Source organism: Capricornis sumatraensis, chromosome 4, assembly GCF_032405125.1.
Source record: "Capricornis sumatraensis isolate serow.1 chromosome 4, serow.2, whole genome shotgun sequence".
NCBI classification, from domain to species: domain Eukaryota; kingdom Metazoa; phylum Chordata; class Mammalia; order Artiodactyla; family Bovidae; genus Capricornis; species Capricornis sumatraensis.
This window is the reverse complement of record NC_091072.1, coordinates 112,176,793-112,202,914: the sequence shown is the minus strand read 5'-3', so window position 1 is coordinate 112,202,914 and position 26,122 is coordinate 112,176,793. Positions and strand designations below refer to the sequence as shown.

Sequence of the window (26,122 nt, the reverse complement as noted above, 5' to 3'; positions counted from 1 at the left end):
TCCTAGTCCCCTGCCAAGACAGCCGTCCTTCCCTAGTAAGGATTTTAAATAATTCTCACCATGCTGCTCGCAGCATCAATCCCCAAAGAAATATTAATTTACAAAATAACCCAATATCCATATAATTCTTTTTGACAAATAAAAATCTTAAATTAAAAAAAGCACGACTCTCTCTCCCCTCTCCCCGCCCACACCCTCCCCCCCACCCCCAACCTTCATTCCAATTTCAGGTAGCTTGGCACTGAGTAATTGAACATTAAAAAATCGAGTTTGTAGACTTCGTACAGCTGCGTCTGGTGCTCCGAGCTGATGTTTTGGAAGAACTCCGTGGTCATTTCATCAGTAGTTCTCGTGGACTTGGCGTAGGTGGGGAACTTCAGGTAGCTGCCCACGCCCGCCAGCTGCAGGACGTAATTGGAATCCTCCTCCAGCGTCTCGTACTTGCCCACGAGGTCGTAGTGGATATGGCACGGGTGGCACAGCGAGTACACCGTCTGCCAGTGCTCGTTGAAGGGCTCCTCGCGCTGGGTGTGAGGGTCGATGAGATACGCCACGAACTCCTCGAACTTGACGTCGTCGCCCTTGCGCAGCGCCTCCTGCGTGGCGTTCTTGCGCTGCCGCTTGATGATCTTGGTGCCGTAGCGCTTGTGGAAGGAGGTGTTGTACTTCTGCGTGAACTTGTTCCGGTAGGCGGACACCAACCTCTCAAAGGGCTCCCGCACGAACAGGAACTTCATGTAGCTTTTCAAGCGGTGGTTGATCTCCGGGATGCTGTACTGGTTGAGGGTCTTCAGGTTGGCCGAGATGTGCGCCTCGTTGGCCGGGATCTGCATGGGGTCGCTGTACTTGCCGCGGCCGGTCAGGACCATCATGAGCCGCTTCCAGTTGGTGCACGCCACCTTGGGCACGTAGCAATAGATGAGCTCGTGGTCCTCGTCCACCACCAGGTGCTTCAGGTCGCTGGGGGTCAGCACCCGCCGCTTGCGGCTCGTGGCGCTGTTGGCCCGGCAGGTGTCAGTGACCTGGTCCCGCCGCATCTGATGCAGGACCGCCGTGCTGGAGAGCTCCAACTGCAGGGGAGACGAAAGAGGGATAAGAGATCAGTATTTGGTGTGGGATGTTGATACGGGACCACCATCCACAACCACAATGGCCAACGCAGGCCACCAAGGCTGCCACTGCCAACCTAGATGGCCTGTCTCCATTTCCAGTTCTCTATCAGCTGTCAGGACTGTGCTGGTTCTCCGTTCCACTGTACTTCCTCTGGAGAGTAATAATAATGATCAACTCTGTAACTTGCCCATCACCCTCTACATCCCAGGCATTGTACCAGAGCTTCATATATAGAGTTTTTCTTTTCTTGAAAAGCTTGAACCATTATTGATTTATTGAACATCAAATAGCTTGCCACTATGCCAGGTAACACGCTGCTAGTCACCAGGGTTGCCGTCATGAAAAAGTACAAGGTAACTGCCCTGATCAAGCTGAAAGTCCAGCTGGAAAGAAAAGGAAACTGAGGTTCAAAGAGGTTGTTACTAGCTTGAGACCACACAGTAAGAGAGTCACTATTCAAACTCAGGTCTTCCTAGCAACCAAAGCTACCCACTTTCCACTCTAATCTGATGTCCAGTCCTCCCATATTCTTGACTAAGGCAGGACAGAAGCCTAGAGTTCTGGAATTGGATTGATCTATCTCAAAGCGAGAGGATTCAAGTTTTCTACAAGCCTATCACTGTGCACACCTGTCGCTTTTTGCTTCCTCAGTACCAGTGTCTTGATTCTCCTCTGGGAACCTGCTTTCCTTCATTCTCTGCTCCCTGGCCTCTCAAGCTGCTGAGCTGAGAGAATGCAGCCTGGAGCTTGGGGACAGAGAGGAGGGCTGCCATGCAGGGAGCACCAGACTGGAAATGAAGGGGGCTGAGCAAAGATGAGCAGAGAGACAGGGGGATGTATTTCCAAGGACATCATCTGAATACCCAGGTCCATATGTTGTTGAAACCAGACCCCCAAATTCTGGGCTTTGGGGTTACATTAGTCAGTATATTTGCTTTGGTGCATAAGGCAGTCTGTCTGGGTTATATTATTTGGAAGCAAAATATGTGGGTATTTACATGTATTACCTTTGAGCTTTTCCTCTCTGCCACATTCATCTACTGAGCCACCGATCCATCCACTCAAATTATGTTGTGAGGTCTGTCCCCTCCAGGCTGGACTTGGGGTGGCCTAGAGTTGGGAATGCAGAGGGATCAGGGAACTCCCTCCTCTAAACCGAAATCAGTAGAGCGAAGGGCCTGAGTGGCATACAGGAAGCTGACCTTGCATTTCCAACTCTGAACCATAGTCTGTACAATTCATTTTAGAACATGCATGGGGCAATTGGGAAGGGCTTATATTAGGGACCTCAGAATGTGACCTTATTTGGAAATAAGTTTTTTTAAAAATACTTATTTGGCTGTGTCGGGTCTTAGTTGTGGCACTTGGGATCGCTTCGCTTCTAGGATCTTTAGTTGTGGCAGGCGTGAGTGCTAAGTCACTTCAGTTGTGTCTGAGTCTTTGTGACCCTATGGACTGTGACCCTATGTGACCCACCAGGCTCCTCTGTCCATGGGATTCTTCAGGCAAGAATGCTGGGGTGGGTTGCCATTCCCTTCTCCAGGGGATATTCCCAACCCAGGGATTGAGCCCACGTCTCTCATGTCTCCTGCACGAGGGTTCTTTACCAGTAGCACCACCTGGGAAGCCCAGTTGTGGCATAAAACCTCATAGTTGCAGCATGTGGGATCTAGTTCCCTGACTGGGGATTGAACCTGAGACCCCTGCATTGGGACTGTGTAGTCTTAACCCCTGGATCACCAGGGGAGTTCCTGGAAATAGGTTTTTGGTGTTTTTTTTTTTTAGATGCAATTCAACTGAAGTCATACTGAGTTAAGGTGTTTTCTAGTCCAATGACTAGTGTCCTTACCAGGAGAGAACACAGAGACTCAAACACACAGAGAGAAGGCCATGTGATGGCAGAGGCAGAGGCTGGAGTAATGCGTCTACCAGCTAAGAGATGCTCAGGATTGGCAGCCACAACCAGGAGTGCGTGAGGGAAAGGAAGGGTGTGCCCCAGAGCCATCAGAGAGCACGGCCCTGCTGACACCTTGATTTTAAAACTCCAGCCTCCAGAGCTGTAACAGAAAATTCCTGTTACTTTAAGCCAGTGAATTTGTGCTACTTTGTTTTGGCAGCCTTAGGGAATTAATACAGGAGCCAAGCCTTCAGCCTATGACTTTGAGCAAATTGATATAAAAGTGTATAAGAGTGGGTAATGTTATACATGATCATATTTTTACATAGAAGAGTAAGAAAAGAGTATTAGAGCACTAAGTAGAAAGTGGCTGCTGCTGCTGCTGCTAATTCGCTTCAGTCGTGTCTGACTCTGTGCGACCCTATAGACGGCAGCCCAACAGGCTCCTCTGTCCCTGGGATTCTCCAGGCAAGAATACTGGAGTGGGTTGCCATTTCCTTCTCCAAGTAGAAAGTGGGTGAGACCTGAAATCAGAAGACCTATGCAAGACCCTTAACTTTTTAAGCCTTGGTTCTCTTATTTGCAAAATCGGAACAGTGCCACCTACCCTGCAGGGATGTAGATTAAATCAAAGTATGGTTCAGCATTTAGAAAATAAGATCAGGTCTAGTTTAGGTACAAAGTATGGTACCCAGGGGCAATTCATTCTTTATGAAAGAAGAAAAAAATTAAAAATACGAGGCCAGAACTTTCAAATACAAATTTTACCAGCTCTGTGATTTTTGTTGCAGGCCAACCCTAGGTCATGAAGTTCAATTCATATTTATTGAACAGTAAAACTCTGACTTTTGCACATCCTGACTTCTGAGCAGATGTACTCATCACCTTAAGAAGAGCATTCATGCCACTTGAAAAAACAAATAGAACTGTTCTAAAAGAAATAGAAGGAAAAGGAGAGGGAAAGGGTGCATCAATTTTGTCCATTTAAATCACTACTGGACAGGTTTGAAGGTGTGAATGGCCAAATGAGCAGAGAAACGGGGGCACTTCCTACTTTCCCCTCAGTTGGTTTCAGTTGGAGACAATTGTACGGCTGGCTGACTCGCCAGGGAGGCAGTGTGTCAGCTAATACTGCACTCAGGACCACGAAGCCATGAAGAATGGAAACTATGCCATGGCGGCGTTTTACGTCCAGTTGCAGAGGCAGAAAATAACTCAGAGGGGCTTTGAAATGTGGTATTTGCGGTTTCTTTCTTTTCCATTTCCTCCTCCGCCACGGCAGTCTAGGTGGCAAATGGCGCACCTGCTGCAATGAGGCAGCACAGTTCCCCTCAGGAGGACTTGGGGGCACAGATCAAGAGAATAAGTATACTCTCAATCCTGAGACACATTTGCAATTGCTTCTGAGAGGAAAAAACTCACCCAGGCCTTTAGTGTTGGATTTTTAAAATAAAATATTTTGTTTTTATTTAAACTTATATGGCTGCGCGTGGTCACTGTTGCTGCGCTCAGGTTTTCGCTCGTGATGGGGGCTGCTCTGTAGCTGTGCTGTGCAGGCGCCTCACTGCAGTGGCTTCCCCTGTTGCAGAGCACCGACCCGGTAGTTGTGGCACAGAGGCTTAGTCGCCCTGTGGCACGTGGGATCTTCCCGGACCAGGGATCAAACCTGTGTCCCCTGCATTAGTGGCAGTCTCAACCACTGGACCACCAGAGAGGTTCTTAACTTCTTATTTGAAAATGATTTCAGGCTAGTGCAGATTTATTAAGAGTATAATGTATAATTTATTACAAGTATAATGGTACCAAAGTATGCACAAATATAAAAGTAGGTAGATGAGACCAAACATTCAAATGACGGATGAAGATGTTTTACTGGAACCAGGTCCCTGCCTGAAACATACAAGGTCTGCTCGGGGCTGGTGCACTGGGATGACCCAGAGGGATGGTACCGGGAGGGAAGAGGCAGGGGGGTTCAGGATGGGGAACACGTGTACACCTGTGGCAGATTCATGTTGATGTATGGCAAAACCAATACAATAAAGTAATTAGCCTCCAATTAAAATAAATAAATTTATATTAAAAAAACATATAAGGTACTTGCTGTCTGTGCTGGGACAGCATCTTTGCAGTGTGGCATTCCTCCTCTATATGCCACTCAACAATCCCACCACTTTCTCATTTCTAGTTACTATAAATTCCAGCACCCTGTAATATCACTTGACCTTTACTTGGTCCAAATACATCATTTCTGTATTTTCTGTCTCTGCCCATTTCTAATGAGCCCAAGACAATAGAAATGGAGCTACACAGTACCACCACGGCCATCAATGAACATACGTGCCATCATTTCACATGGTAGGACTAGGTAAGCAGGGGTGGCCCAGGGATAATCCAGAAATGCTTTACTTTTTCAAAAACACAAATAAGAGTACAAAATAAAAATTTAAACTAATTCTTAGAACTTGGATCCCTGGGAGCTCTATCTGTGGACCCCTTGAACCTTCGTTTAAGAAACCTGGATTAAGGAGAGCCCTGGACGAGTTAGAGGGAGTAGAGGAATGCTTTGCCATCACGGTCAGGATGGAGCAGGAGAGATTTCGGATGGTGGCCTGGGCTGTTGCATTTATCTCCACACTTGTTAGCAGGACCAACAGCAGGTTAGAAGTTGTAATCAGATAAACCACTGTTTCTAACCTTAAAGAAAATGCAGATCTGGTTATGTCATTTCCACACTTGTATCCTAAGCAGTTTCACAGGAGCTTTTGTAATGGTCCCAACTCTTCAGCAACTAATAAAATTCTCTGAGTATCAGTTTGGGATCTAGTCAAGGGACCTACAGCTCTGGGACATCAGGAAAACGAGGGAGTAAAGAGCATTCTTTGGGGGAACAGTTCACTCCCCTGTCACAGACAGAAAACATGTGTCTTCTCCAACCATGTTCTATCAATTTTACAAAGGTTTGTTGTGCTGATAATTATCTGAGCTGCGAGATCAATCTCTAGCTCTTTAACTCCCGTTATCTCCCCTCTTTGTTTTTCTTTTCTCAAAACTATTTGTACCAAGGACAGATGTGTGGTATAAAATTGAAATAGGAAAAAAAGAGGGCTGTGATTAAGGATCTCCTTTGGTGGTGGGCTTCCTAGTAGCAGGGATGAAATGGGAAATGTGATTAAATCTCATTGCTTTTATTCTCAGAAAGGAGAACCATTCCAATTGTTTAGGGCAGAAAATGTACACAGTCTTTACAATTTGTTTTTGGCTATGCTGGGTCTTCACTGCTGCTCGGGCTTCTCTCTAGTTGCAGGGAGCAGGGACTACTCTTTAGCTGCACGGGCTTCTCATTGCAGTGGCTTCTCTTATTGTGGAGTACGGGCTCTAGAGCACAAAGGCCTCAGTATGTAGCACGTGGGCTCAGCAGTTGAAGCTCCTGGGCTCTAGAGCACAAGCTTAATGGCTGTGGCTCATAGGTTTAGTTCTCTGCAGCCTGTGGGATTCGACCAGAGATTGAACCTGCGCCTCCTGCATTGGCAGACAGACGCTTGACCACTGAGCCACCAGGGAAGTCCAGAAAATGTACACAACCTTAAGGGACTCAGAAATTTGAGTCGAGGAGGGAGATTGTTGATCTGCCCATGTTGGCATATTCAGAGGGTCACTTTCTTCACCAGACACTAGTATCATGCCTCACTACCACCTGTGTCTACAGGGTGTTCCAGCATTCACAGAGCATGTTTACACACCGTCCCATGTAAAGGTCCCATTGGGACTCTTCCAGAGCCTATTAAAAGGAGGTTTACATTTAGCAGACCAGCCCAAGCTTCCAGCCATGTATCATCTTTTTCTGGGCTGGCTCCTGCCAGGTATTAACAATACTTCACATGAATGGTTCTCAACCCCGAGTATGCATGGTAGTCAGCCACAGGGCTTGTTGAAACACAGTTTGCTGGTTCGCACCCCGAGTTGCTAAGTCAGCAGGTCTGGGACAGGGCCTGAGAATTTGCATTAAAGTTCCCAGGTTGTCAGTTTGCTGGGGCTGCTGTTAACAAAATAGCATTTCTGCTTAAGCAGCAGAAATGGGTTTCCTGAGTCCTGGAGGTACAGGCAGGGCTGGTTTCCTGAGGCCTGTCTCCTTGGCTTGTGTGTGTCTGCCTTCTTGTTGCCTTTTCACCTGCCCATCCCTCTGTGCATCTTTACCCTTTGCTGTCTCTTCCTCCTCTTAAAGGAACACTAGTCCTGCTGGGTTAGGGCCCACCCTAATGGCCTCTATTGAATTCAGTTATCTCTTTAAAGGGCTTTCCAGGTGGCTCACTGGTAAACAATTTGCCTGCCAATGCAGGGGATGCGGGTTTGATCCCTGGGTTGGAAGATCCCCTGGAAGAGGAAATGGCAACCCCCTCCAGTATTCTTGCCTGTAAAATCCCATGGACAGAAGAGCCTGGCGGGCTGCAGCCCATGGGGTCACAGAGAGTCAGACACAACTGAGCTCACACACACACACTCCTCTTTAAAGACTCTATCTCCCAACAGGGTTACATTCTGAGGTACTGGGAGGTTGGGACTTCCACATATGAATATTGGGGGTGGGTACAATTCAGCGCATTACACCAGGTGATGCTGATGGTCTGAGGACCACACTTTGAGAACCACATCTTTATACTATGAGGAAAGGACTGTAATCTAACATCTTTCACCAATTCATAGCTAGTCTTTTTTTTTTTTAATTGGAGGAAAATTACTTTATAATGTTGTGCCAGAGCTAGTCTTAATTATAGAACCCTGAATCAAGTTCGTCATCTGCTGCCAGGCAACTCCCAGGTCTACTTCCAGCTCCAGCCCCAACTCCCCTCACCTCCCTTTGATCTCCCAAAAGTATCAATTAGGTCAGAGAAAGGCTGATTCTAGGAAACCATGGACATGGCTACAGGCTCTGAGCTATATCTTGCGTTCTCATTTAGCTGTCTATTTTTAATTTAGACATTTAAAAAAGGCAAGTATAATTAGCTGAAGTACCAAATTTAGGGACTATTTGAAAAAAGTCTTTAAAACTTTACTACGTTTCATCTTAAAAAGGAAGGGAGGCTGGTTTCCCTTAAATTAAAACATCTTTTGTGGTGTTTACAATTTCTTTCAGACACAAGAACCCAAATGGAAGGAGGAACAGCTGGTCCATTTTACTGAGTGGAGGAGATGCAGAGAGTGGAAACCCAGAGAAAAAGGTAAATTTAAAGGCATCCAGAGAGTGCGGACCAGCAGAACCTGTCATTAACAACTGTCTGCTTGGACCTAGCCTCAGATTATCCACTTGAAAATCCTGGTGGCACTGCCATCATCCTGTTGATTTTATTTTTAAAAATATTTATTTGGCTGTGCTGGGTGTTAGCTGGGGCATGTGGGATATTTGATCTTCATGGCAACATGGGGGATCCTTAACTGTGGTTTGCAGGATCTTTTCGTTACAGCATGCAAACTCTTAGTTTCGGCATGTGGGATCTAGTTCCCTGAACAGGGATTGAACCTGGTCCCTCTGCATTGAGAGCACGGAGTCTCAGCCAGTCGACCACCAGGGAAGTTCTTCTGTTGAATTTTGTAATTGTGGGGAAGGAGAGGAAAATCCAGTGATCTGATTTGCTGTGATTCTATTCTCTTTCCTTCATTACAGAAATTCCTAAACTCTCACCTAAAAGGCTAGTCACGGAGGAATCCGCAAAGAAACCACATCCATAGCAGAAAAGAGGCCCGAGTTTATACTGGCTACCACTTTTTGAGCCACCGTTAATCCTTGCACTCTAGGGGACAGGTATTGTTAGTATTCCCAACTTATGGATGAGAAAACTGAGGCACAGGGAGAACAGGTAACTTAAGATCAGGGAGCTAGGAGCTGGGGCTCGAATCCATGTAGCCTATGCTCTGAGCCCCTGCACTGTGCAGCCTCCCAAGAAGTTACCAACTCCAGGGCAGCTGCTGGAGCCATGAGTCTCTGTGCTGGCAGCTCACAGGGGAGACTTAAATACCACTGAAGCTTGGGGGCCCCACCCTAGAGATCTGATGCCATTGCTTTGGGTGTGGCCAGCTCCCTGGGGATTCAAAAGCTGCCCAGGTGGGGGTCACTGTCTTAGAGGCTCCAGTGCTGGCAGCTGTTAACTAAAGCACAGAGTGGACTTGAGCGATGATCTGTGTGTGATCTTGGGCAAGTTTCACCTTCCTAGTCTTCAGATTTGAAATTGGGGGCTTTCCATCCTGTAGGGCCAGAGATCAAAGGTCTAGAAGGCCATAATCCTGATGTCTTTGGCTATATCCTTAGCGAACTGCTAGGAGTTCTATAATGCTTAAAAACTTTTATGTTTAGAAAAGAAGAAAAAGCCTTTGAGCCTTTAAAGAGAGAATCTAGTCTGAACCTGTTGCAAAACTTAAAGGGTTTAGGAAAGCAGTTATTTCACATTAATGGACATTAACATTGCCAGAGAAGTTTAATTATAGCTGATTTACAACATTGTATTAATCAGGCTTCCCTGGTGGCTCAGATGGTAAAGAAATCTGCCTGCAATGCGGGATACCTAGGTTCTACCCCTGGGTTGGAAAGATCCCCTGCAGGAGGGCACAGCAACCCACTTCAGTACCCAGGCAAGAGAAGCCTTGCCTGGGGACCTCATGGGGTCACAAAGAGTTGGACATGACTGAGTGACTAAGCACAGCACATATGGCAAAGTGATTCATTATACATATATACATTCTTTTAAAATATTCTTTTCCATTATGATTTATCATAGGATATTGAATATAGTTCTCTGTGCTAGACAGTGGGACCGTGTTGTTTACTCATTCTATATATAAAAGTTTGCATCTGTTAACCCCAATCTCCCACTCCATGCCTCCTTTAGCCCCCTCCGCCTTGGCAACCACGTCTGTTCTCTATGTCCATTGTTTCTGTTTCATAGATAGGTTCATTTGTTTCCTATTTTAGATTCCACATATAAGTGATATCAGATAGTATTTGTCTTTCTCTTTGTGATTTACTTCACTTAGTATGATAATTTCCAGTTGTGTCCATGCTGCTACAAATGGCATTATTTTGTTCTCTTCTATGACTAAGTAGTACTCCACTAGACAGCATATTAAAAAGCAGAGACGTTACTTTGCCAACAGAGGTCCGTCTAGTCAAAGCTATGGTTTTTCCAGTAGTCATGTATGGATGTGAGAGTTGGACTATAAAGAAAGCTGAGTGCCAAAGAATTGATGCTTTTGAACTGTAGTGTTGGAGAAGACTCTTGAGAGTCCCTTGAATTGCAAAGAGATCCAACCAGTCAATCCTAAAGGAAATCAGTCCTGAATATTCATTGGAAGGACTGATGCTGAAGCTGAAACTCCAATACTCTGGCCACCTGATGTGAAGAACTGACTCACTGGAAAAGACCCTGATGCTGGGAAAGATTGAAGGTGGGAGGAGAAGGGGATGACTAGAGGATGAGATGGTTGGATGGCATCACTGACTCAATGGACATGAGCTTCCAGGAGTTGGTGATGGACAGGGAGGCCTGGAGTGCTGCGATTCATGGGGTTGCAAAGAGTCGGACACGACTGAGCGACTGAACTGAACATGTCCTAGCTGTTGTGAATAGTGCTGCTCTGAGCATAAAGGTTAGTGTATCTTTTTGAATTATAGTTTTCTCTGGGTATATGCCCAGGAGTGAGATTGCAGGATCATATGGTAGTTCTATTTTTAGTTTTCTGAGGAACCTCCATATTGTTTTCCACAGTGGCTGTATCAAACTTACATTTCCATCAACAGTGTAGGAGTGTTCCCTTTTCCTCACACCCTCTCCAGCATTTGTTATTTGTAGACTTTTTAATGACGGCCTTTCTGACTGGTGTGAGGTGGTAGCTAATTGTAGTTTTTATTTGCTTTTCTCTTATAATTAGCAGTGTTGAGCATCTTTTCATGTGCCTATTGGCCATCGGTATTTTTTTCTTTGGAGAAATCTCTATTTAGATCTTCTTCCCATTTTTGGATTGGTCTGTTTTCTGTTGTTGAGTTGTATGAGCTGTTTGTATATTTTTGGAAATTAAGCACTTGTCAGTTGCATCGTTTGCAAATATTTTCTTCCATTCTGTATGTTGTTTTTTGTTTATGGTTTCCTTTGCTGTGAAAAAGATTGTGAGTTTGTTTAGGTCCCATTTGTTTATTTTTGCTTTTCTTTCTTTGGCCTTGGGAGACTGACCTAAGAAAACATTGGTAGAATTTATGTCAGAGAATGTTTTTCCTGTGTTCTCTTCTGGAGTTTTATGGTGTCATGTCTTATGTTTAAGTCTTTAAGTCAGTTTGAGTTTATTTTTGTGTATGCTAAGGGCGTGCGTTCTAACTTCCCTCTGATTTACATGCGGCTGACTTTCCCCACACCACTTGCTAAAGAGACTGTCTTTTTCCCTTGTCTACTCTTGCCTCAGGAAATTGGTTTCTTAGGATTTCAACTTGTCACCTGTTTAATTACAAGGAATGAATTGCTACAGAAGCTCACCCTACCTTTCCAAAGCAAAAAGAAGGAAAACATGCAATGGATGGGAGGGCTTTTGAGCCCTGGAAAGGGTGAGGCGGGGGTGATAGAGGGCCTCTGGATGCAGCCTCCCAGCCAGGCTCAGCTGAGCTGGGAGGTGAGCTACGGCGCTGAGCTGCATTTTAACATCGGGCACTTGGAGGGCAGAAACAAGCAAGCAGAGTTGTTGTGTTTTTTTTTTTTTTTCAGGCCAGTGGTTAAGGTATGTCTCTTCTATGCTGGGTTTAAATTTGGTGACCTGGATTAGAGTCAGTGCCTACTCAAATGCCCTCCCAAGCCAGCAGGGAATCCCTGGCCCACTGAAGGTGTGGGAGATACCACTTAAATCTTGGTCATGTAGTCAGGAGGGAATGGGGACCTAGCCTTTTGAATTCTCAAGAAAATCAGAAAGCCCAATTTTATGCATTCTCAAATGTTAACTATAATTTATTTTTTTTTAACCCCACTTTTTTAATGGTGTTTAAAAGATTTTTTAACTTGTTTGGGCTGGGTTTGCCTGAGGGCCAGCAGTCGGCGCCCTCACCCAGGCTTTTGAGGACGGTGAGGCTAGTAAGGAAGAGCCCTCTCCGGAAGGGCTGTTCTGAGCTGGGCCTACCACAGTTGCCTCCTGTCCAGCTGCCCTGCTCAGCTTAGGAGCTGTAAGCAAGTGGGGGTGGGGGCAAAAAACCTCAGGTGGAATGGGCCAGACTGCAATCAGGAAAGCTCAGGATCAGTGGTTATTAAGAGACACCCCTGGAACCTCAGTGCTCCCCACCCCACTTTTCTTTGTAACACCTCCTCCTAACGTTCTGATTACTGTCTATTTTGTGTGTCTCTCCCTTCTAGAATGTAAACTCCAGGAGGACAGGTACTTCTCACTTTTTGTTCTTTCTTGTGTCTTCTGTCCCTGGCACATGGTAGACGCTCAGAGTTCTGTTGAAGGAATGAACAGATGCATGCATGAATGAATGACTTGGGGGTGACAGAGATTTTAAAGGCCACAATGTGGCTGCATGGGCCTCCTGGTGGCTCAACCTGCAGCCCAGCCCATCTTCCCACGGAGGATTGCTGACAAAGATCCTGCAGCTGCAACACAAGAGCTTAGAATCAGCCCCAAGGCCAAGAGACCGGCAGCTGGGGTGCTTGGTGCTGGGAGGAAACGGGCTCAGGGTGCCTGCAGTGGCCTTTGATGCAGTGAGGGGGAGGGAATCTGGCACTTTCCACCTGAATGGTGAGGCCAGGAAGCAGGAGGCGCGGCAGAATTACTCAAGAGGGTGCCAGTGCCAAGGGCCCCCTTTCAGCCTGACCAGATGTGGCTGGAGGGGGCTTATTTCCATCTCACATCAGCTGTTCGGGCTTCCGGAGGCCTGGGCAGGGTGCGGGAGGGGCAGAGGGTTGAGGATGCGGCTCTTGCCAAGCTGGATGGGCGTCCGATGAATGGGGGCCCAGAACTGGGACAATGGTGGGGAAGGGATGTGGCGCCCACGCTGCTCGGGGCAGGGAGGGCGGCCCTGGGTTTCCTGGGAAAGCAGCAGTCAGAGGGCAGGAAGAATGTGCACCTGCTGACTGGCACTTTGGGACCCTAGAAATCACTCTCGGTTGGAAGGGGCGGGCTCCACTGCGCAGCCTCAAAGGGCTCACGCCACCCCCCCAGCCAACAGTGACTTCCGGGGGCTGTCAGCACCCCATCCAGATAGGGCGACACTCTTCTGAGGCAGAGGGTAGCAACTCCCACCCCCAGCTTCTTCTGCTCTCTCCCTCCTTGGGACGAACTGGCTTCATCAGCTCTCTTCCTAGACCACCAGGATGTTCTACTGCTCATATTTTGCCTGGATCACTTGACACCCTCAAGTCTTAGTTATCCCACCTGTAAAATGGGGGCAACAATAGTATCTCCTTCTCAAGACTGTTTAGAGAATTCAGTGAGAACCTACCAGGAAAGCACTTAGCACTGTGCACACAGCAGGCACTCAGTAAACAGTATCTCTATCATTTTAAATATTACAGAGGTGGCTGATACTGCAAGCATATCACCCTGCCTTCCTCACCCTGATGGCACTTCTCAATCAGCAGTGTATGTCATAAGCACAGCACATCTTTGATGCAATGTGGATTCCTAGACACCTCCACAAGAAACTCTGACTCAGTGGGTCTGGTTGCCTGCTCTGGACGGCTGCCCCAGGGTGATTCTACCATGTCAGTTCCAAGGTTGGTGGTCCTGGGTCCCATTTGAAAACTGCTGATCAGACATTACTTTTACATGAACAGGATCTGCAGTGAACATCCAACACATTTTTCATCTGCAAAACTCCTGGCTTAGGGTGATTCAACATCTCACTGACATTGGTGACAGATGGAAAAAGTTGGAGGCAACTTGGATTGGCAGCTGTTAAGCAAATTGGAGATCTGAAGAGCAATTTTCTAGCTATAGAGAGATTAGCTATTAATATGCATTAACAGACTGTACAGTATGCATGGAATTTCAGAGTGAGTGAACTGTGGATTGAGAGACAAGCATGTTTCAACAGTATCCCATTTCCCTATTGTTCAAAGGTACATTCTTGGGTTTTCATGTCTGCATGTTGTGTGTTTCCTGGTGAGGGCAAGGCTAGTCTTTCATTAGGAGGAGAGGCAGAAGCAGCTCTGAGAGGGGGCCCCAAAGGAGCCATTTCCACCACCTTCACCCAGGCTCTTGTGTGTCAAGCTCCTCCATCCCGATCACAGTTAGAGCACCATGAATGATGTAGGTTCAACTGACTTCCCTTCTCCAAGGCTTTTAGGACAGGACCTGGGTATCTTTTGTCAAGTGCTCAATGCCCAATACGTGCAGGACTTAGAAAAGAGTAATTAGGAGGAGAAGGGGATGACAGAGGATGAGATGGTTGGATGGCATCACTGATTCAATGGACATGGGTTTGGGTGGACTCTGGGAGTTGGTGATGGACAGGGAGGCCTGGCGTGCTGTGGTTCATGGGGTCACAAAGAGTCAGACACAACTGAGCAACTGAACTGAACAACACATTAATGCCTTTCCCCTCCCTCAAGGATGATCCATCTGGGATGCTACTGAAAGTGCCACAGAAAGACCATTTACCAGTTGCTTATGGAGAAACTTAAGAACATGGGCTTCTTCTAGGGACTTCAGGTCACTTCTGGGGACATACCCATAACACAGCTGTACATGATGTCATGGACTTCAACCAGGGGCTCACAGATTAATAAGATTCTCAAGTTAATGGCATTAAGGGTTGGCATGGCTTTCTTTCTGTAGATCTTCAGAGTACTTTCCCAACCCTAGACCTTGGATGGAGAAGGGAATGGCAATCTAGTATTCTTGCCTGGACAATCCCATGGACAGAGGAGTCTGGCGGGCTACAGTCCACAGGGTCACAAAGAGCTGGATATGACTGAGGGACTAAACAACAGAGCCCTTGAAACACAGCTTCAGAGTCAGAGAATACTTTGTGATCACCTGAGATCACATGCTTATTTTCAGATAGAAAAACTGAGGCCCAAAGATGCTAATCCCTCCACTCACTCCCAGGAAGTGGGGAAGCTGGGGCTGCAACCTGAATCTGCTGCCCCTTTGTGCTGCTGGACTGTAAAAAGAAGTTTCTCATCCCATCCTCCCAGCAGCGCATGCACGGCACAGGGATGGATCCAGGAACAGAGTGAAGGGACAGCCAGCCCAAGTGCCACCTCCATGGTGCTAAAACATCTCTGTGAGGTTACAAAACAACCCTGCTTCCACCAACTTAGGAAGTCTTTTGATAACACATGTAGAGTCATGGTCGGTGGAATTCCTGAAGCTGAACAGGAGCCAGTGACCTATTTTACTATACACTATAGGGACCATGGGGCTTCCCAAGTGGCTCAGCAGTAAAGAATCTGCCTGCAATGCAGAATACCTGCAGGAGGCATGTGTTCAATTCTCAGGTCAGGAAGATCCCCTGGAGTAGGAAATGGCATCTCACTCCGGTATTCTTGCCTGGAAAATCCCATGGACAGAGGAGCCTGGCAGTCTACAGTCCATGGTGTCGCAAAGAGCTGGACACCACTGAGTGACTAAACAACAACAACAAATAGGGACCATGGCATAGATTCCCCTGGGCTGGCTTGATTGAAGAACCCATAAAGAAAACTGAAGTAAGAACTAGGAAAAGTCTGATTTTTTAAGAACAGTGACTGCTGTTTGCAGATAATGTGATATTACACAAATAAAATCGTAACGGTGCAACTAGAAAACTACTAGAACTCATCAATGAATTTGGTAAAGTTTCAGGATATAAAATTACCACACAGAAATCTCTTGCATTTCTATCCATTAACAACAAAAAAATCAGAAAGAGAAATTAAGGAAACAATCCCATTTACTCTCACATCAAAAAGAAAATACCCAGGAATAAACCTACCTAGGGAAGCAAAAGACTTGTATTCTGAAAACTATAAGACACTGCTGAAAGAAATTGAAGAGGACACAAATATGGAAAGATACACCATGTTCTTGGATTGGAAGAATCATTATCATCAAAATGACTGTACCATCCAAGGCAACCTACAGATTCAATCAATTTAATCCCTATTAAATTACCAATGGCATGTTTTCACAGAACTAGAACAAAAAGTTTTAAAATTTGTATGGAAACACAGAAGGTTCCAAATAGCCAGAGAAATTCTGAGGAAGAAAAACTGGATGGCTGCATGTAAAAGAATGAAACTAAAACAGTCTCTAACATCATACACAAAAGTAAACTTGAAATGGATTAAAGACCTAAATGTAAGACCAGATACTATGAAACTCTTCAAAGAAAACATAGGCAGAACACTCTCTGACATAAATCACAGTAACATCTTTTTGAATTCACCTCCTAGAGTAATGAAAATAAACACAAAAATAAACAAATGGGACCTAATTAAACTTAAAAGCTTTTGCACTGCAAACTATAAACAAAATATAAAGACAACCTACAGAATAAGAGAAAATATTGCAATCTATATCACTGATAAGAGATTAATCTCTATATAAACAGCTCATATAGCTCAATATAAAAAAAAAAAAACCCAATCAAAAAATGAGAAGACCTAAGTAGACATTTCTCCAAAGAAGACATACAGATGTCCAAAAAGCACATGAAAAGATGCTGATCATCACTAAGTATCAGAGAAAGGCAAATCAAAACTACAGTGAGGTATCACCTCACACCCGTCAGAATGGTCATCATCAAAAAGCTGACAAACAGCAAGCGCTGGAGAGGGTGTGGAGAAAAGAGAACCCTCCTACCCTGTGAGTGGGAGTGTGAGGTGGTACAGCCACTGTGGAGGACTGTATGGAGGTTCCCTAAAAACTAAAAATAGAAATACCATATGATCTAGCAATCCCACTCCTGGGCATGCATCAGGAGAAAACCATAATTTGAACAGATACATGCACCCTTAAGTTAACTGCAGCACAGTTTACAATGCAACCTAAATATCCATTGATGGATGGATAAAGAAGAATGCAGTACATATATACAATGGAAGTTATTTGCAGCAACATAGATGAAACTAGAGATGATCATACTAAGTGAAGTAAGTCAAAGACAAAAATCATAGATCAATTATATGTGGAATCTAAAAAGATGATACAAATAAACCTATTTACAAAACAGAAAAAGGCAGACTTTGTAAACAAATTTATGGTTACCAAAGGGGAAAGGTTGGGGCGGAGATAAATTAGGAGTGTGCACTTAACAGATACACGTTGCTATATGTAAAATAGATAATCAACGAGGACCTACTGCATAACACAGTATTCAATATTCTGTAATAATGTATATGGGGAAAGAATCTGAGTAATGTATATATATGTACACCTTTGCTGTATACCTGAAAATACAACCTTGTAAATCAACCATACCCTAATATCGAATAAAAATTTTAAAATTAAAAAAAAAAGTAAGAATGCAGAAAACTAAAAAAAAAAAGAAAAGAACAGAACAGTGACTGGGCCAGTGGAAGAAGAAAATAAGTAACTCAATTTCAGGATAGAATTTTTACAGAAAATCAGTGTCTCCTTGATCCCATAAAATGAATACTCAACAAATATTGAGAGTATTTGGTTTCTTACACTGCCTAGGAAGCCTAGGATGCTGCTCAGCCAGCCTGACACAGAGACCAGAGGTCAGACTCTGAAGTCAGGCAGACACATCCGGATCTGAATCTGGGCAGTGCCCGGAGGACTGTATGGAGGTTCCCTAAAAACTGAAGAACTGCATGATCCAGGACTGTCATTTCCACCCTCCCAGACTTGGTTTCTGTATCTGTAAAGTGGAAGCTGATATCAACATATACTTTACAGGCTGTCGTGAGGTTTGTAGGGGGTAAAATCTGCAAAGAACTAAGCATATCACCTGGCCCATAGCTGCTCTTAATGTACATCCAAGTAGTATTCAGAGTTAAAAATTCTTTTCCATGGGGGGAAAAAGAGGTCTTATTTTCTAGCTGTTTCCATCAAGAAGCAGAACACAGACACTGCAGCTAGACAGCCGGGGGTTAAAATTTGGCTCCATCACTTACTGGCTATGGAGATTGGACAAGTTACATGACGTGTGGCTCAATATTTTCACCTGTAAAATGGGGCTAAGAACACCACTGACCATCTAAGTTTTGACGTGGTGGTGATAATAGCTCGCTGTATGCCCGAAACACTAGGACTGCATAGCGGACTGTCCTGGAGGCATCACTTATCTTCTGTTACGACCAGTGTGATAATGAAGAGATGAGGAAGTTCCCCACATTACTTTCCCCATAAACCTCTGCCATAAAGTGCTGACAAGGAGGGAGAGTGGCTGATGTCACTTGTCCTTTCACTTCCCTTGTCTCTCTCGGGTGGAGGCCAAACAGTGGCGAGTCCAGAGAGAAGTGGGAGAGAAAGCTTGAGCTGCATACGCCTGCACTCCTGAGTGGGTGGAGAAGGCGCTGATTCCTGACCTCTGGCAGGCACAACACACAGTGGTACCAGAGCCTCTCAGCTGACCTAGCCCATCACCTGGAGGTCCCACTTTATCCCTCAGAGGGCCTCAGCTCGCCTCTCTCCCACTGCCCAGCAGATCACTGACCTCCCGGCCATGTTCTCCAAGCCCAGGAGGGACACCTATGGCAGATGCTTCATACTCCACCTCAATCCCTCAGCTGGTGCAGGCTAAGCAACCAAGGCTCAGGCGCTGGTGGGTGGCCACTTCAGAGCCAGATAAGGTTTGTCTTCAGGGAGAAATCTCGCAGTCTAATGATGGACACAGAAGAGCAAAGGAAAACATGATAATGCAGTGCGGCAGCTGACAAGCACTCACCCAGGGGTTAGGAGTGTGCTGGGATCAGATTCCCAGACCTAGCACCTACTAGCTTAGAAGCATGGGGCTCTCTTAACCTTTCTGAGCCTTTATTTTCCCAACTGTAAAATGGGCAAAGCAATAGCCCCTCTCTCAAAGGGGGTGGAAAAGATCAGCTGAGAAGAATGACATATGCCCTGACATATGACTCCATGCTTGAGAGCTCACTGTCTCACAAGGTCAGCGTGAGGATGGAGGAGGACAGGACAGCACAGGCAATGCCCTTTCTTTGGGAGGAAATGATTTCCCTGAGAAAGGAGTGTTCCTGGGAAGCTGGAGAGAGAAGTTGTGAGCTGGGCTAAAAGGACACGTGAACCGGAGCAGGGGTGGGAACTGGAAGCGCAGAGACTCAGCAGGAACAGGGAGCAGGGCTGTCCCTGCACAGGCTGTGAGCCCCCAGTGACAGGGCCAGGGTGATCTGCCCAAACTAAATGAGCCTACAGAGCCCAGGGGAGGCTGAGCACCCTGCCCCCCGGCCTTCCAGAAAGGAAGCTTCACAGACATAATTACACTGGTGGAGAGAGGCAGCCTTCTGGGAATCTTTTTTTATACACTAAGTGGCATTCTCTGGGCCAAAGGAACAGAGAGGTTCAGAAAAGCAAGTGGGATCAGGGCCTGGGTGGGGACTGATTTTCATGAATGAATCTCCTTCCTGTGGTGACTGAAGCCTCCAGGGGAGGCTTTTGAGCACAAGGGACCAAAAGCACCTGACGACAGCCAGGGACAGGCCACCGCAGCCTCCCCAGGGGACACAGCCTTGGTACTGCCCTCCCCCAGGCATCACCTTTCACTTCCCCCTGCTCTGCGCACTCTCTAGGCTGGGCCCAGGGTGCAAAACCACCTGCGAGGAGGATTCTTCCTCCCCCATTTCTGTTTTCTTTTGAAAAACCATAAAAACTACAGTGACTTAAGAGAGACAGGAATACCTCCACTCTGTGTCTCCTGGACTGCCCCGAGGAAGGTACTGGGCAAAGGGTCCAGATGAGGTCTGGAGTGAAACAGAATGAGCTAGAAAATTCTAGGTCAACTGACCATTTGTTAACAAGTCCATGCCCCCAAACAGAAAACTACAAATTCACCTGCAGGGTCAGGTGGAAAAGGAAGAAAACCAGGTGTTGCATTTACTGAGGTCAACATTTAGTGCGTACTTGAGAGTCCCTTGGACTGCAAGGAGATCCAACCAGTCCATTCTGAAGGAGATCAGCCCTGGGATTTCTTTGGAAGGAATGACACTAAAGCTGAAACTCCAGTACTTTGGCCACCTCATGAGAAGAGTTGACTCATTGGAAAAGACTCTGATGCTGGGAGGGATTGGGGGCAGGAGAAGGGGATGACAGAGGATGAGATGGCTGGATGGCATCACTGACTTGATGGACGTGAGTTTGAGTGAACTCCGGGAGTTGGTGATGGACAGGGAGGCCTGGTGTGCTGCGATTCATGGGGTTGCAAAGAGTCGGACACGACTGAGCGACTGAACTGAACTGTCATGGGGTAGGAGAGGAGCTGGGTCCAGTCCGGGGATCAGATATGTGGACAGGGGTAGACCAGGAAGACCACGGATAGGAATCCAGGTTCTGTGTGGTGATGGACCCTTGCCTGGGACCCAGAGTACTGAGACATAAACGGAAATGTGAGGATTCCTGCCTCTTTACGACCATGGGAACCTCTGCATCCATTAACGAGGTCATGGATTACCAGAACCAGACTGACAGCAGGAGGCCTGTTTGTCAAATATGGAGCCACCATTGATAACAAAGGCAGACCGAGACCCACTATGCTCTGACTCTACCTCATTTTACCTCTGATTCTGATAACTCTGTGAGATGCAAACTAACATCTCCATTTGACAGATAAGGAAACTGAGGCTCAGAAAGTTAAGCAATTTTCCAAGGTTGTCAGTCTGTCTTTGCTTTTTTGACACAGATCAGCCCTCCCCACTGTGACCTGGACCTTTGTGTCTGGAGCATGGTCTGTTCTGTGGAAAATGTGCCCAGGTGCCACAGGGATAGAGTGGCAGTACCTGACCAGTAATGGGATGGGAAGGCTAGGCACCTGCCATGTGCCAGGTATCCTGCTAAGCACTGGACAGCCACCATCTCACTGAATCCCCAGGACAACCTAGAAGTGTCATCCCCACTTTACTGACTAGTACACTTAGGCTCAGGGTGCTCCAACACTTATCTCAAGGCCCACACTTTGTGATTCAACCCTAGTGGCCCAGTTCTGGAGCAGGGTCTTCAGCCTTGGGCTAGACACCCCCACGCTAACCTGTGGCTGGTTCACTTTATTTATGACCCTAAGCCATTCCCATCAGGAAAAGCCTGAAGCACACAGGCTAATCCACAGCCCAGATCTACCTCGGAGGGGCCGGCATGACTTCTGGGTGCATGGAAAACACCAGGGCAATAATTAATGAACCAAGCTCTAAGGAAGGAAGCACTGATGAAATTCTCTTCCTGAAGCTACTAAGCAGTTTCAACCATTCTCATAATTTATCCTCTGGTCAGCATGTTCAATAAAGATCATCTATAACTGGTTTGAGAAATCAGATTTTCTTCCCAAGGACCAGTTTCGGTTCTGGAGGCCACAGGGTATGGTTTGTGCCTTGTCCCCTGAAGCCACATTTTGTTTTAATCAAGTGGGGCAATCCGAAGCCTCGCACAGCACGGGGATGGCCGCCTTTCTCCTTGGAGTTTGTAAAAGAGATTTTCAGGGTGGTTTACACACGACTTCTAGCATATCTACACCTCTGAGCTTAGGGAGACCCCGGCTTCCATGAGCGGTCACATGAGGAGCAGATCAGAGCAGAGCCAGTCTCTACAAAGTGCGCCCCCGCGGCCAGCTCAGGGCGAGGGGTCACGGCCACGGAGCCGGGTACCGCGCAGTCGCACAGCCATCCACGCGGCTTCCAGGGACGCCCTCGATGTGGGGGCCCAGCCCGCTGCCAACCTCACTGCTGCTCCGGTCTCTGCTACAGCACAGTCAGTCTGGGTGCTCTTCGAACAGGCCAGAATCCAGAAGGGTGGGGCATTTTCTCCGAGTTTTATAGGAACGTCTAACCAGAAACATCTGGAAATACAAGGGGCTAAGCTGGCCGCCTTCAGGGCGCAGCTCCGGCTCTGCCAGGCCCAGCTTTCACTGAGCGAACTTGCGAGCCTCCGGCCTCTTTCTCAGCATCCTCCTTTGCAAGATGGCTTCCCTCCTGCCTGCCTCGCTTCCTCCTGCCTGTCCTCCATCATTCACCCCTCTAACTTCCTCCTTCCTCTGAACTCATCTCAGAGTGGCTGAACTTCTTGTTCCTTCCACATGGAAAGCTCCTTCCATGCAGGCTTTCAGGGCCACCTGGTTGGCCATGTTGTAGGGAGGCCTTTGGAGAGGGTGGGATTCATGGGAAGCAAGAAGCATGTTCTCACCTGCCCACTGGTCATTGCCCCTGGAACGTCCTGCCGGAACCTCCACCTCCAAATATCTGAAGGTGAGTTGTCACCCACCTCTTCCATGTCCTCGCCTCTGGGAAAGGCACTGCAGTGTGTCCAGGGTCCGCCAGACTCCGGGACATCCACTGCCCACAGCCCAGCCTAGTTGCCATTAAAATGGGCCTGGGGTTGAGAGGTAAATGGACATCATCCATCCCCTGCCTACATAGGGCCTGGAATTACTGGCTCCTCAGGAGGGACCTCTCTCCTGTGCAGAGTGGACCCAATACCAGATCCTGAGATCAACTGACCTGGTTCTGGTTTGGGGGGTTGGGATTTCCAACTGCTTTGAAACTAAAAAAAATAAAAATAACAGAAAAGGCAGGTCCATTTCTATAGAGAGGTGTGAAGTCATTGGTCCCTTTGCAAGCCGGGTCTGAACAAGCATGCCCTGGGCTCCTCCTGGCAGCAGCACTAGTCAGGTCACTCTGCAAGCAGGCCCTCCAGCCCTCCACTCCCTTTGTCTTGGGAGCTACTGGTGCATGCACTGGAAGCCCTGCTGCATTTTTCCAAGGAGCTGGGCCCAGCCAGGGCTGCAGAAAGAGCTGGAGAGGTGGGGACGGGCCTGAGCCTGCATCCCGGCAGCCCCACGAACACTTACTGAGGCCTTCACCCTCACCAGTGGTGGCCCTGGAGAGCAGACATCACAGCATCTCCAGCTCAAATCACCTCCAGCTGGCTTTTCAAAGAAATCCTGTCCCCATTCCACTGCCAAGCACACCTTTCCTAACTTCCAGTCTCAAATGCAAAGTTCCTCCTCTCAGAGCCAGTGGAGATAAGAGCCAATCTCTCAGGGTTTGAGCCAAGTGACGAAGTTACTTCACCTCTCTAAGCCTAATTTCCTCATCTGTTATGTGGGAATAGCAGTCGGTCGAACCAACCTCACAGAATAGGTAAAATGCTCATAAGAATGCCTGAAACCCAGCATGTGCTAAAGCGTTAGCTGCTGTTACTGCCACGTGACCTAGGCTCGGGCTCAATCCTGCTAGGTGGGCAGGCTCGGGGTGCAGGAGGGGTGCCTTTTGAATTCGAAGGTGCCCCCACAGCAGGCAGGGCCCTTTCTTGACATCGACAGTCCATGTTACTCCCTCCCACAAAGGCCTTAGGGACATCCCCCCTTTTCTCTTTCTTCTGTTCCACTCAGCAATCTTGAATCGATTTGGAGATTGTTTCCCTGTGTGATCTGGACAGCTTACATCAAACAAAAATCAAAGTCTGGCCTTGTGCCCTCTATACTTACGTGCAACATACTTCTCACCTACATCATCTAGTTAAAGAGCCTGAGGGCAGCACAGCGTTGTGGAAGGGGCACACACTTTAGAGTCGAGGGGTGGGTTGGCAGGGGGTGGGGGAAATCCCAGACTGGGCCTCAGTTTCCCCGCCTCTCATGGGGCTGGTAACGCCTGCCACACAAGAGTACACAGAGAGGATTAAACGAGATGGCACATGTCAAGTTCAGAGTACAGGGCTAATACCTTTTCTATGGATAATGTGTCTGGAAATAGGGGCTTTAAAAATGCTTAATAAATACTTAATTCTAGAAAGAAAATTAGCTTCCAATTCTTCATGTCCCTGCAAAATCAATCACCATTTGTTTTGCCATCTGGTCTTGTAAGTGAGTAGCAAGTGGGGATGGAGGAAGCCAAAGAGACGCTAGAGACAGAGGGTATTTATTGATAGATGACGTCAACTGCCCGGATTCAGCAAATGCCCTAGGGACACCGCGACACTGATAACAAAGGGGTCAGGATTGATCCCAGCGCTTTGACTTGAGGGACAATGGAACCAGGTGATTTCAGCCGGTGAAACAGCAAGAGGTGTTTTATTGTCTGGTAGTGTGGGTGACAGATATTCTCGCCCAGCCCCCATCCTGGTGTCTCTCCTATCCCTGACCCCTTGGAGGGTGGGTTTGGAGAAGGGGAAAGAGATGGGGGAAGAAGGCTGATTTCAAATGAGAAAGAGGAATGTTTTCAAAGTAAGCAAAAGTCCAGTGATTTGGTTATCAGGCCACATACAGATGCCCCTGGGGTTAAAACAGCTGTGAAAGCATGCCACAGTCTAGATCTCCTGCCGGGACCCAGTCCAAGGCTGGAAGGTCTTTAAGGTTCATCTTTCGACGGTTTGCAAGTGTGCAGGAAAAGCCCTGCTGGCTTCCAGCATGTGGGCCAATACAGAGCATGCTATGAGCACAGCCTGGGTCGTGCCAGGAAGTCACTGACCCTGGGAGGCCTTACATAGCATGGACATGACCCAACACTCCCTGACCCCTGATACAGGAGGTGCCATCAGAACAGAACTTCTGGCCACCAGCGGTTCCATCATCTCCTTGGAGGAACAGAGCAGAGCCAGGGAGCTGGCTCTGTTTTCTCCTGCCCTAGGCCAGAGTCAAATGGGGACAGATCTGCCATCACCAAACAGTCCAGCAAAGGCTGGAATCATGGCCCGGCTGCCAGACCCCGGGGGCAGGCTCCACAGCCGTCATCACAACTGAACCCTCCACGGGCAGGCTTCACTCTAAACCATTTGGTGAATGAACGCTCCATGGGGGAAAGCCACTGTCTCATTTAAAACTACATTCTGGAATCATTACTGGGCGCAGTCATCACCCTGGGGAAGGGTAGGGAGTGAACCAATGTTTGGAAACCTTTTCTTAGGGCTAGAAACCTGGTGTATTTCCCCTGTCCCTTCTTCAACCCGGAGAGGAGGGTAAGCTCATCTCTGATTGACAGACAAGAACACTGAGTCCAGTTCTGGCCCGAGTCTTGGCGCTGGCAGGCAGGGGGTGCAGGGGTTCATACCAGCTTGCTCACTCTTCTATAATAAGATGGGCCTTCTGAGTGATAGTTTGAACCCCCATGTACTGCACAGGAGGTACCAGATTCCCTTCTCCTCATTCCCCCCAAAAAACTTGGAAAAGCCTCTCTTTAAGGTCTGTCTTTTTGACACTTCCAAGCCAAGCAGGGCTCCCCCTCTAAAGCTGAAGTATAAAAGAGTGCCACTGGCCCACACACCCTGGGAAATAATGAAATCTCTTTGGCACACTCCTTTTGGCTTTGGTTTCCTTATGGACTGAACTTCCTGTTTGGTTTGCTGGTGGTGGGGGGGGCAAGTAACTGTTTGGGCTGTACTTGTCTTCAAGGTGGAGGTCAGCCGAGTCTGGGTGATGGGTATGTCCGCCCTCCACTTCTCCAAAGCCCATGCAAGCAGCAAACCAACCCTCCAAAGAAGGTTCTGGTTAGTTTGTGCTCTTTGGCTTGGAATGCTAGAGGAGACACAGTCACCGTACAAACAGGATGAAGGGGTCGGGGAGAGAGGCAACAAAGACTGGCCCCAGGAAGACAGCTTGTAAATGGAGAGCAGAGGGCCATACACAGAAGGATGCTGAACAGCTGCTGTGGGTCAGAGAGAAGATGCTCAGCCCTGTACCAGCACTGACACTGGGGCTGCCAAGGTGCTTCTGCAAGGGTGACCATCCCACACCTGGGACAGGGTGCCTGCAGGCTGGGACTCTACTGGCAGCTGTAACCCCGGAGCCAGGAGAGTCCTTCCAGGGAACTGCTGCACCCTCTGTCTGCTCCAGGGTGGCCTTGGATTCAACTGGTGGCCTCCAGTGAGACAGAAAACAAGTGATCAAGAGGCTCTCCTGTCCTGGGACTTCCCTGGTGGTCCAGCAGTTGAGAATCCACTTTGCTATGCAGGGGATGCCGGTTCGGTCCCTGGTCAGGGCACTAAGATCCC

At 47.5% G+C, this 26,122-nt stretch overlaps 1 protein-coding gene across 2 annotated transcripts in view; it reads right to left on the bottom strand.

Moving 5' to 3' along the window:
• Window positions 1–215: 215 nt before the first annotated feature.
• CHST11 (carbohydrate sulfotransferase 11) overlaps window positions 216–26,122 on the bottom strand; it is a 260,929-nt gene continuing 235,022 nt past the window's right edge. For both annotated transcript variants that reach the window (XM_068971834.1, XM_068971835.1), the window contains exon 3: window positions 216–1,070. In XM_068971834.1, the coding sequence (XP_068827935.1) occupies window positions 216–1,070 (855 nt within the window). The remainder of the gene's footprint in view (window positions 1,071–26,122) is intronic.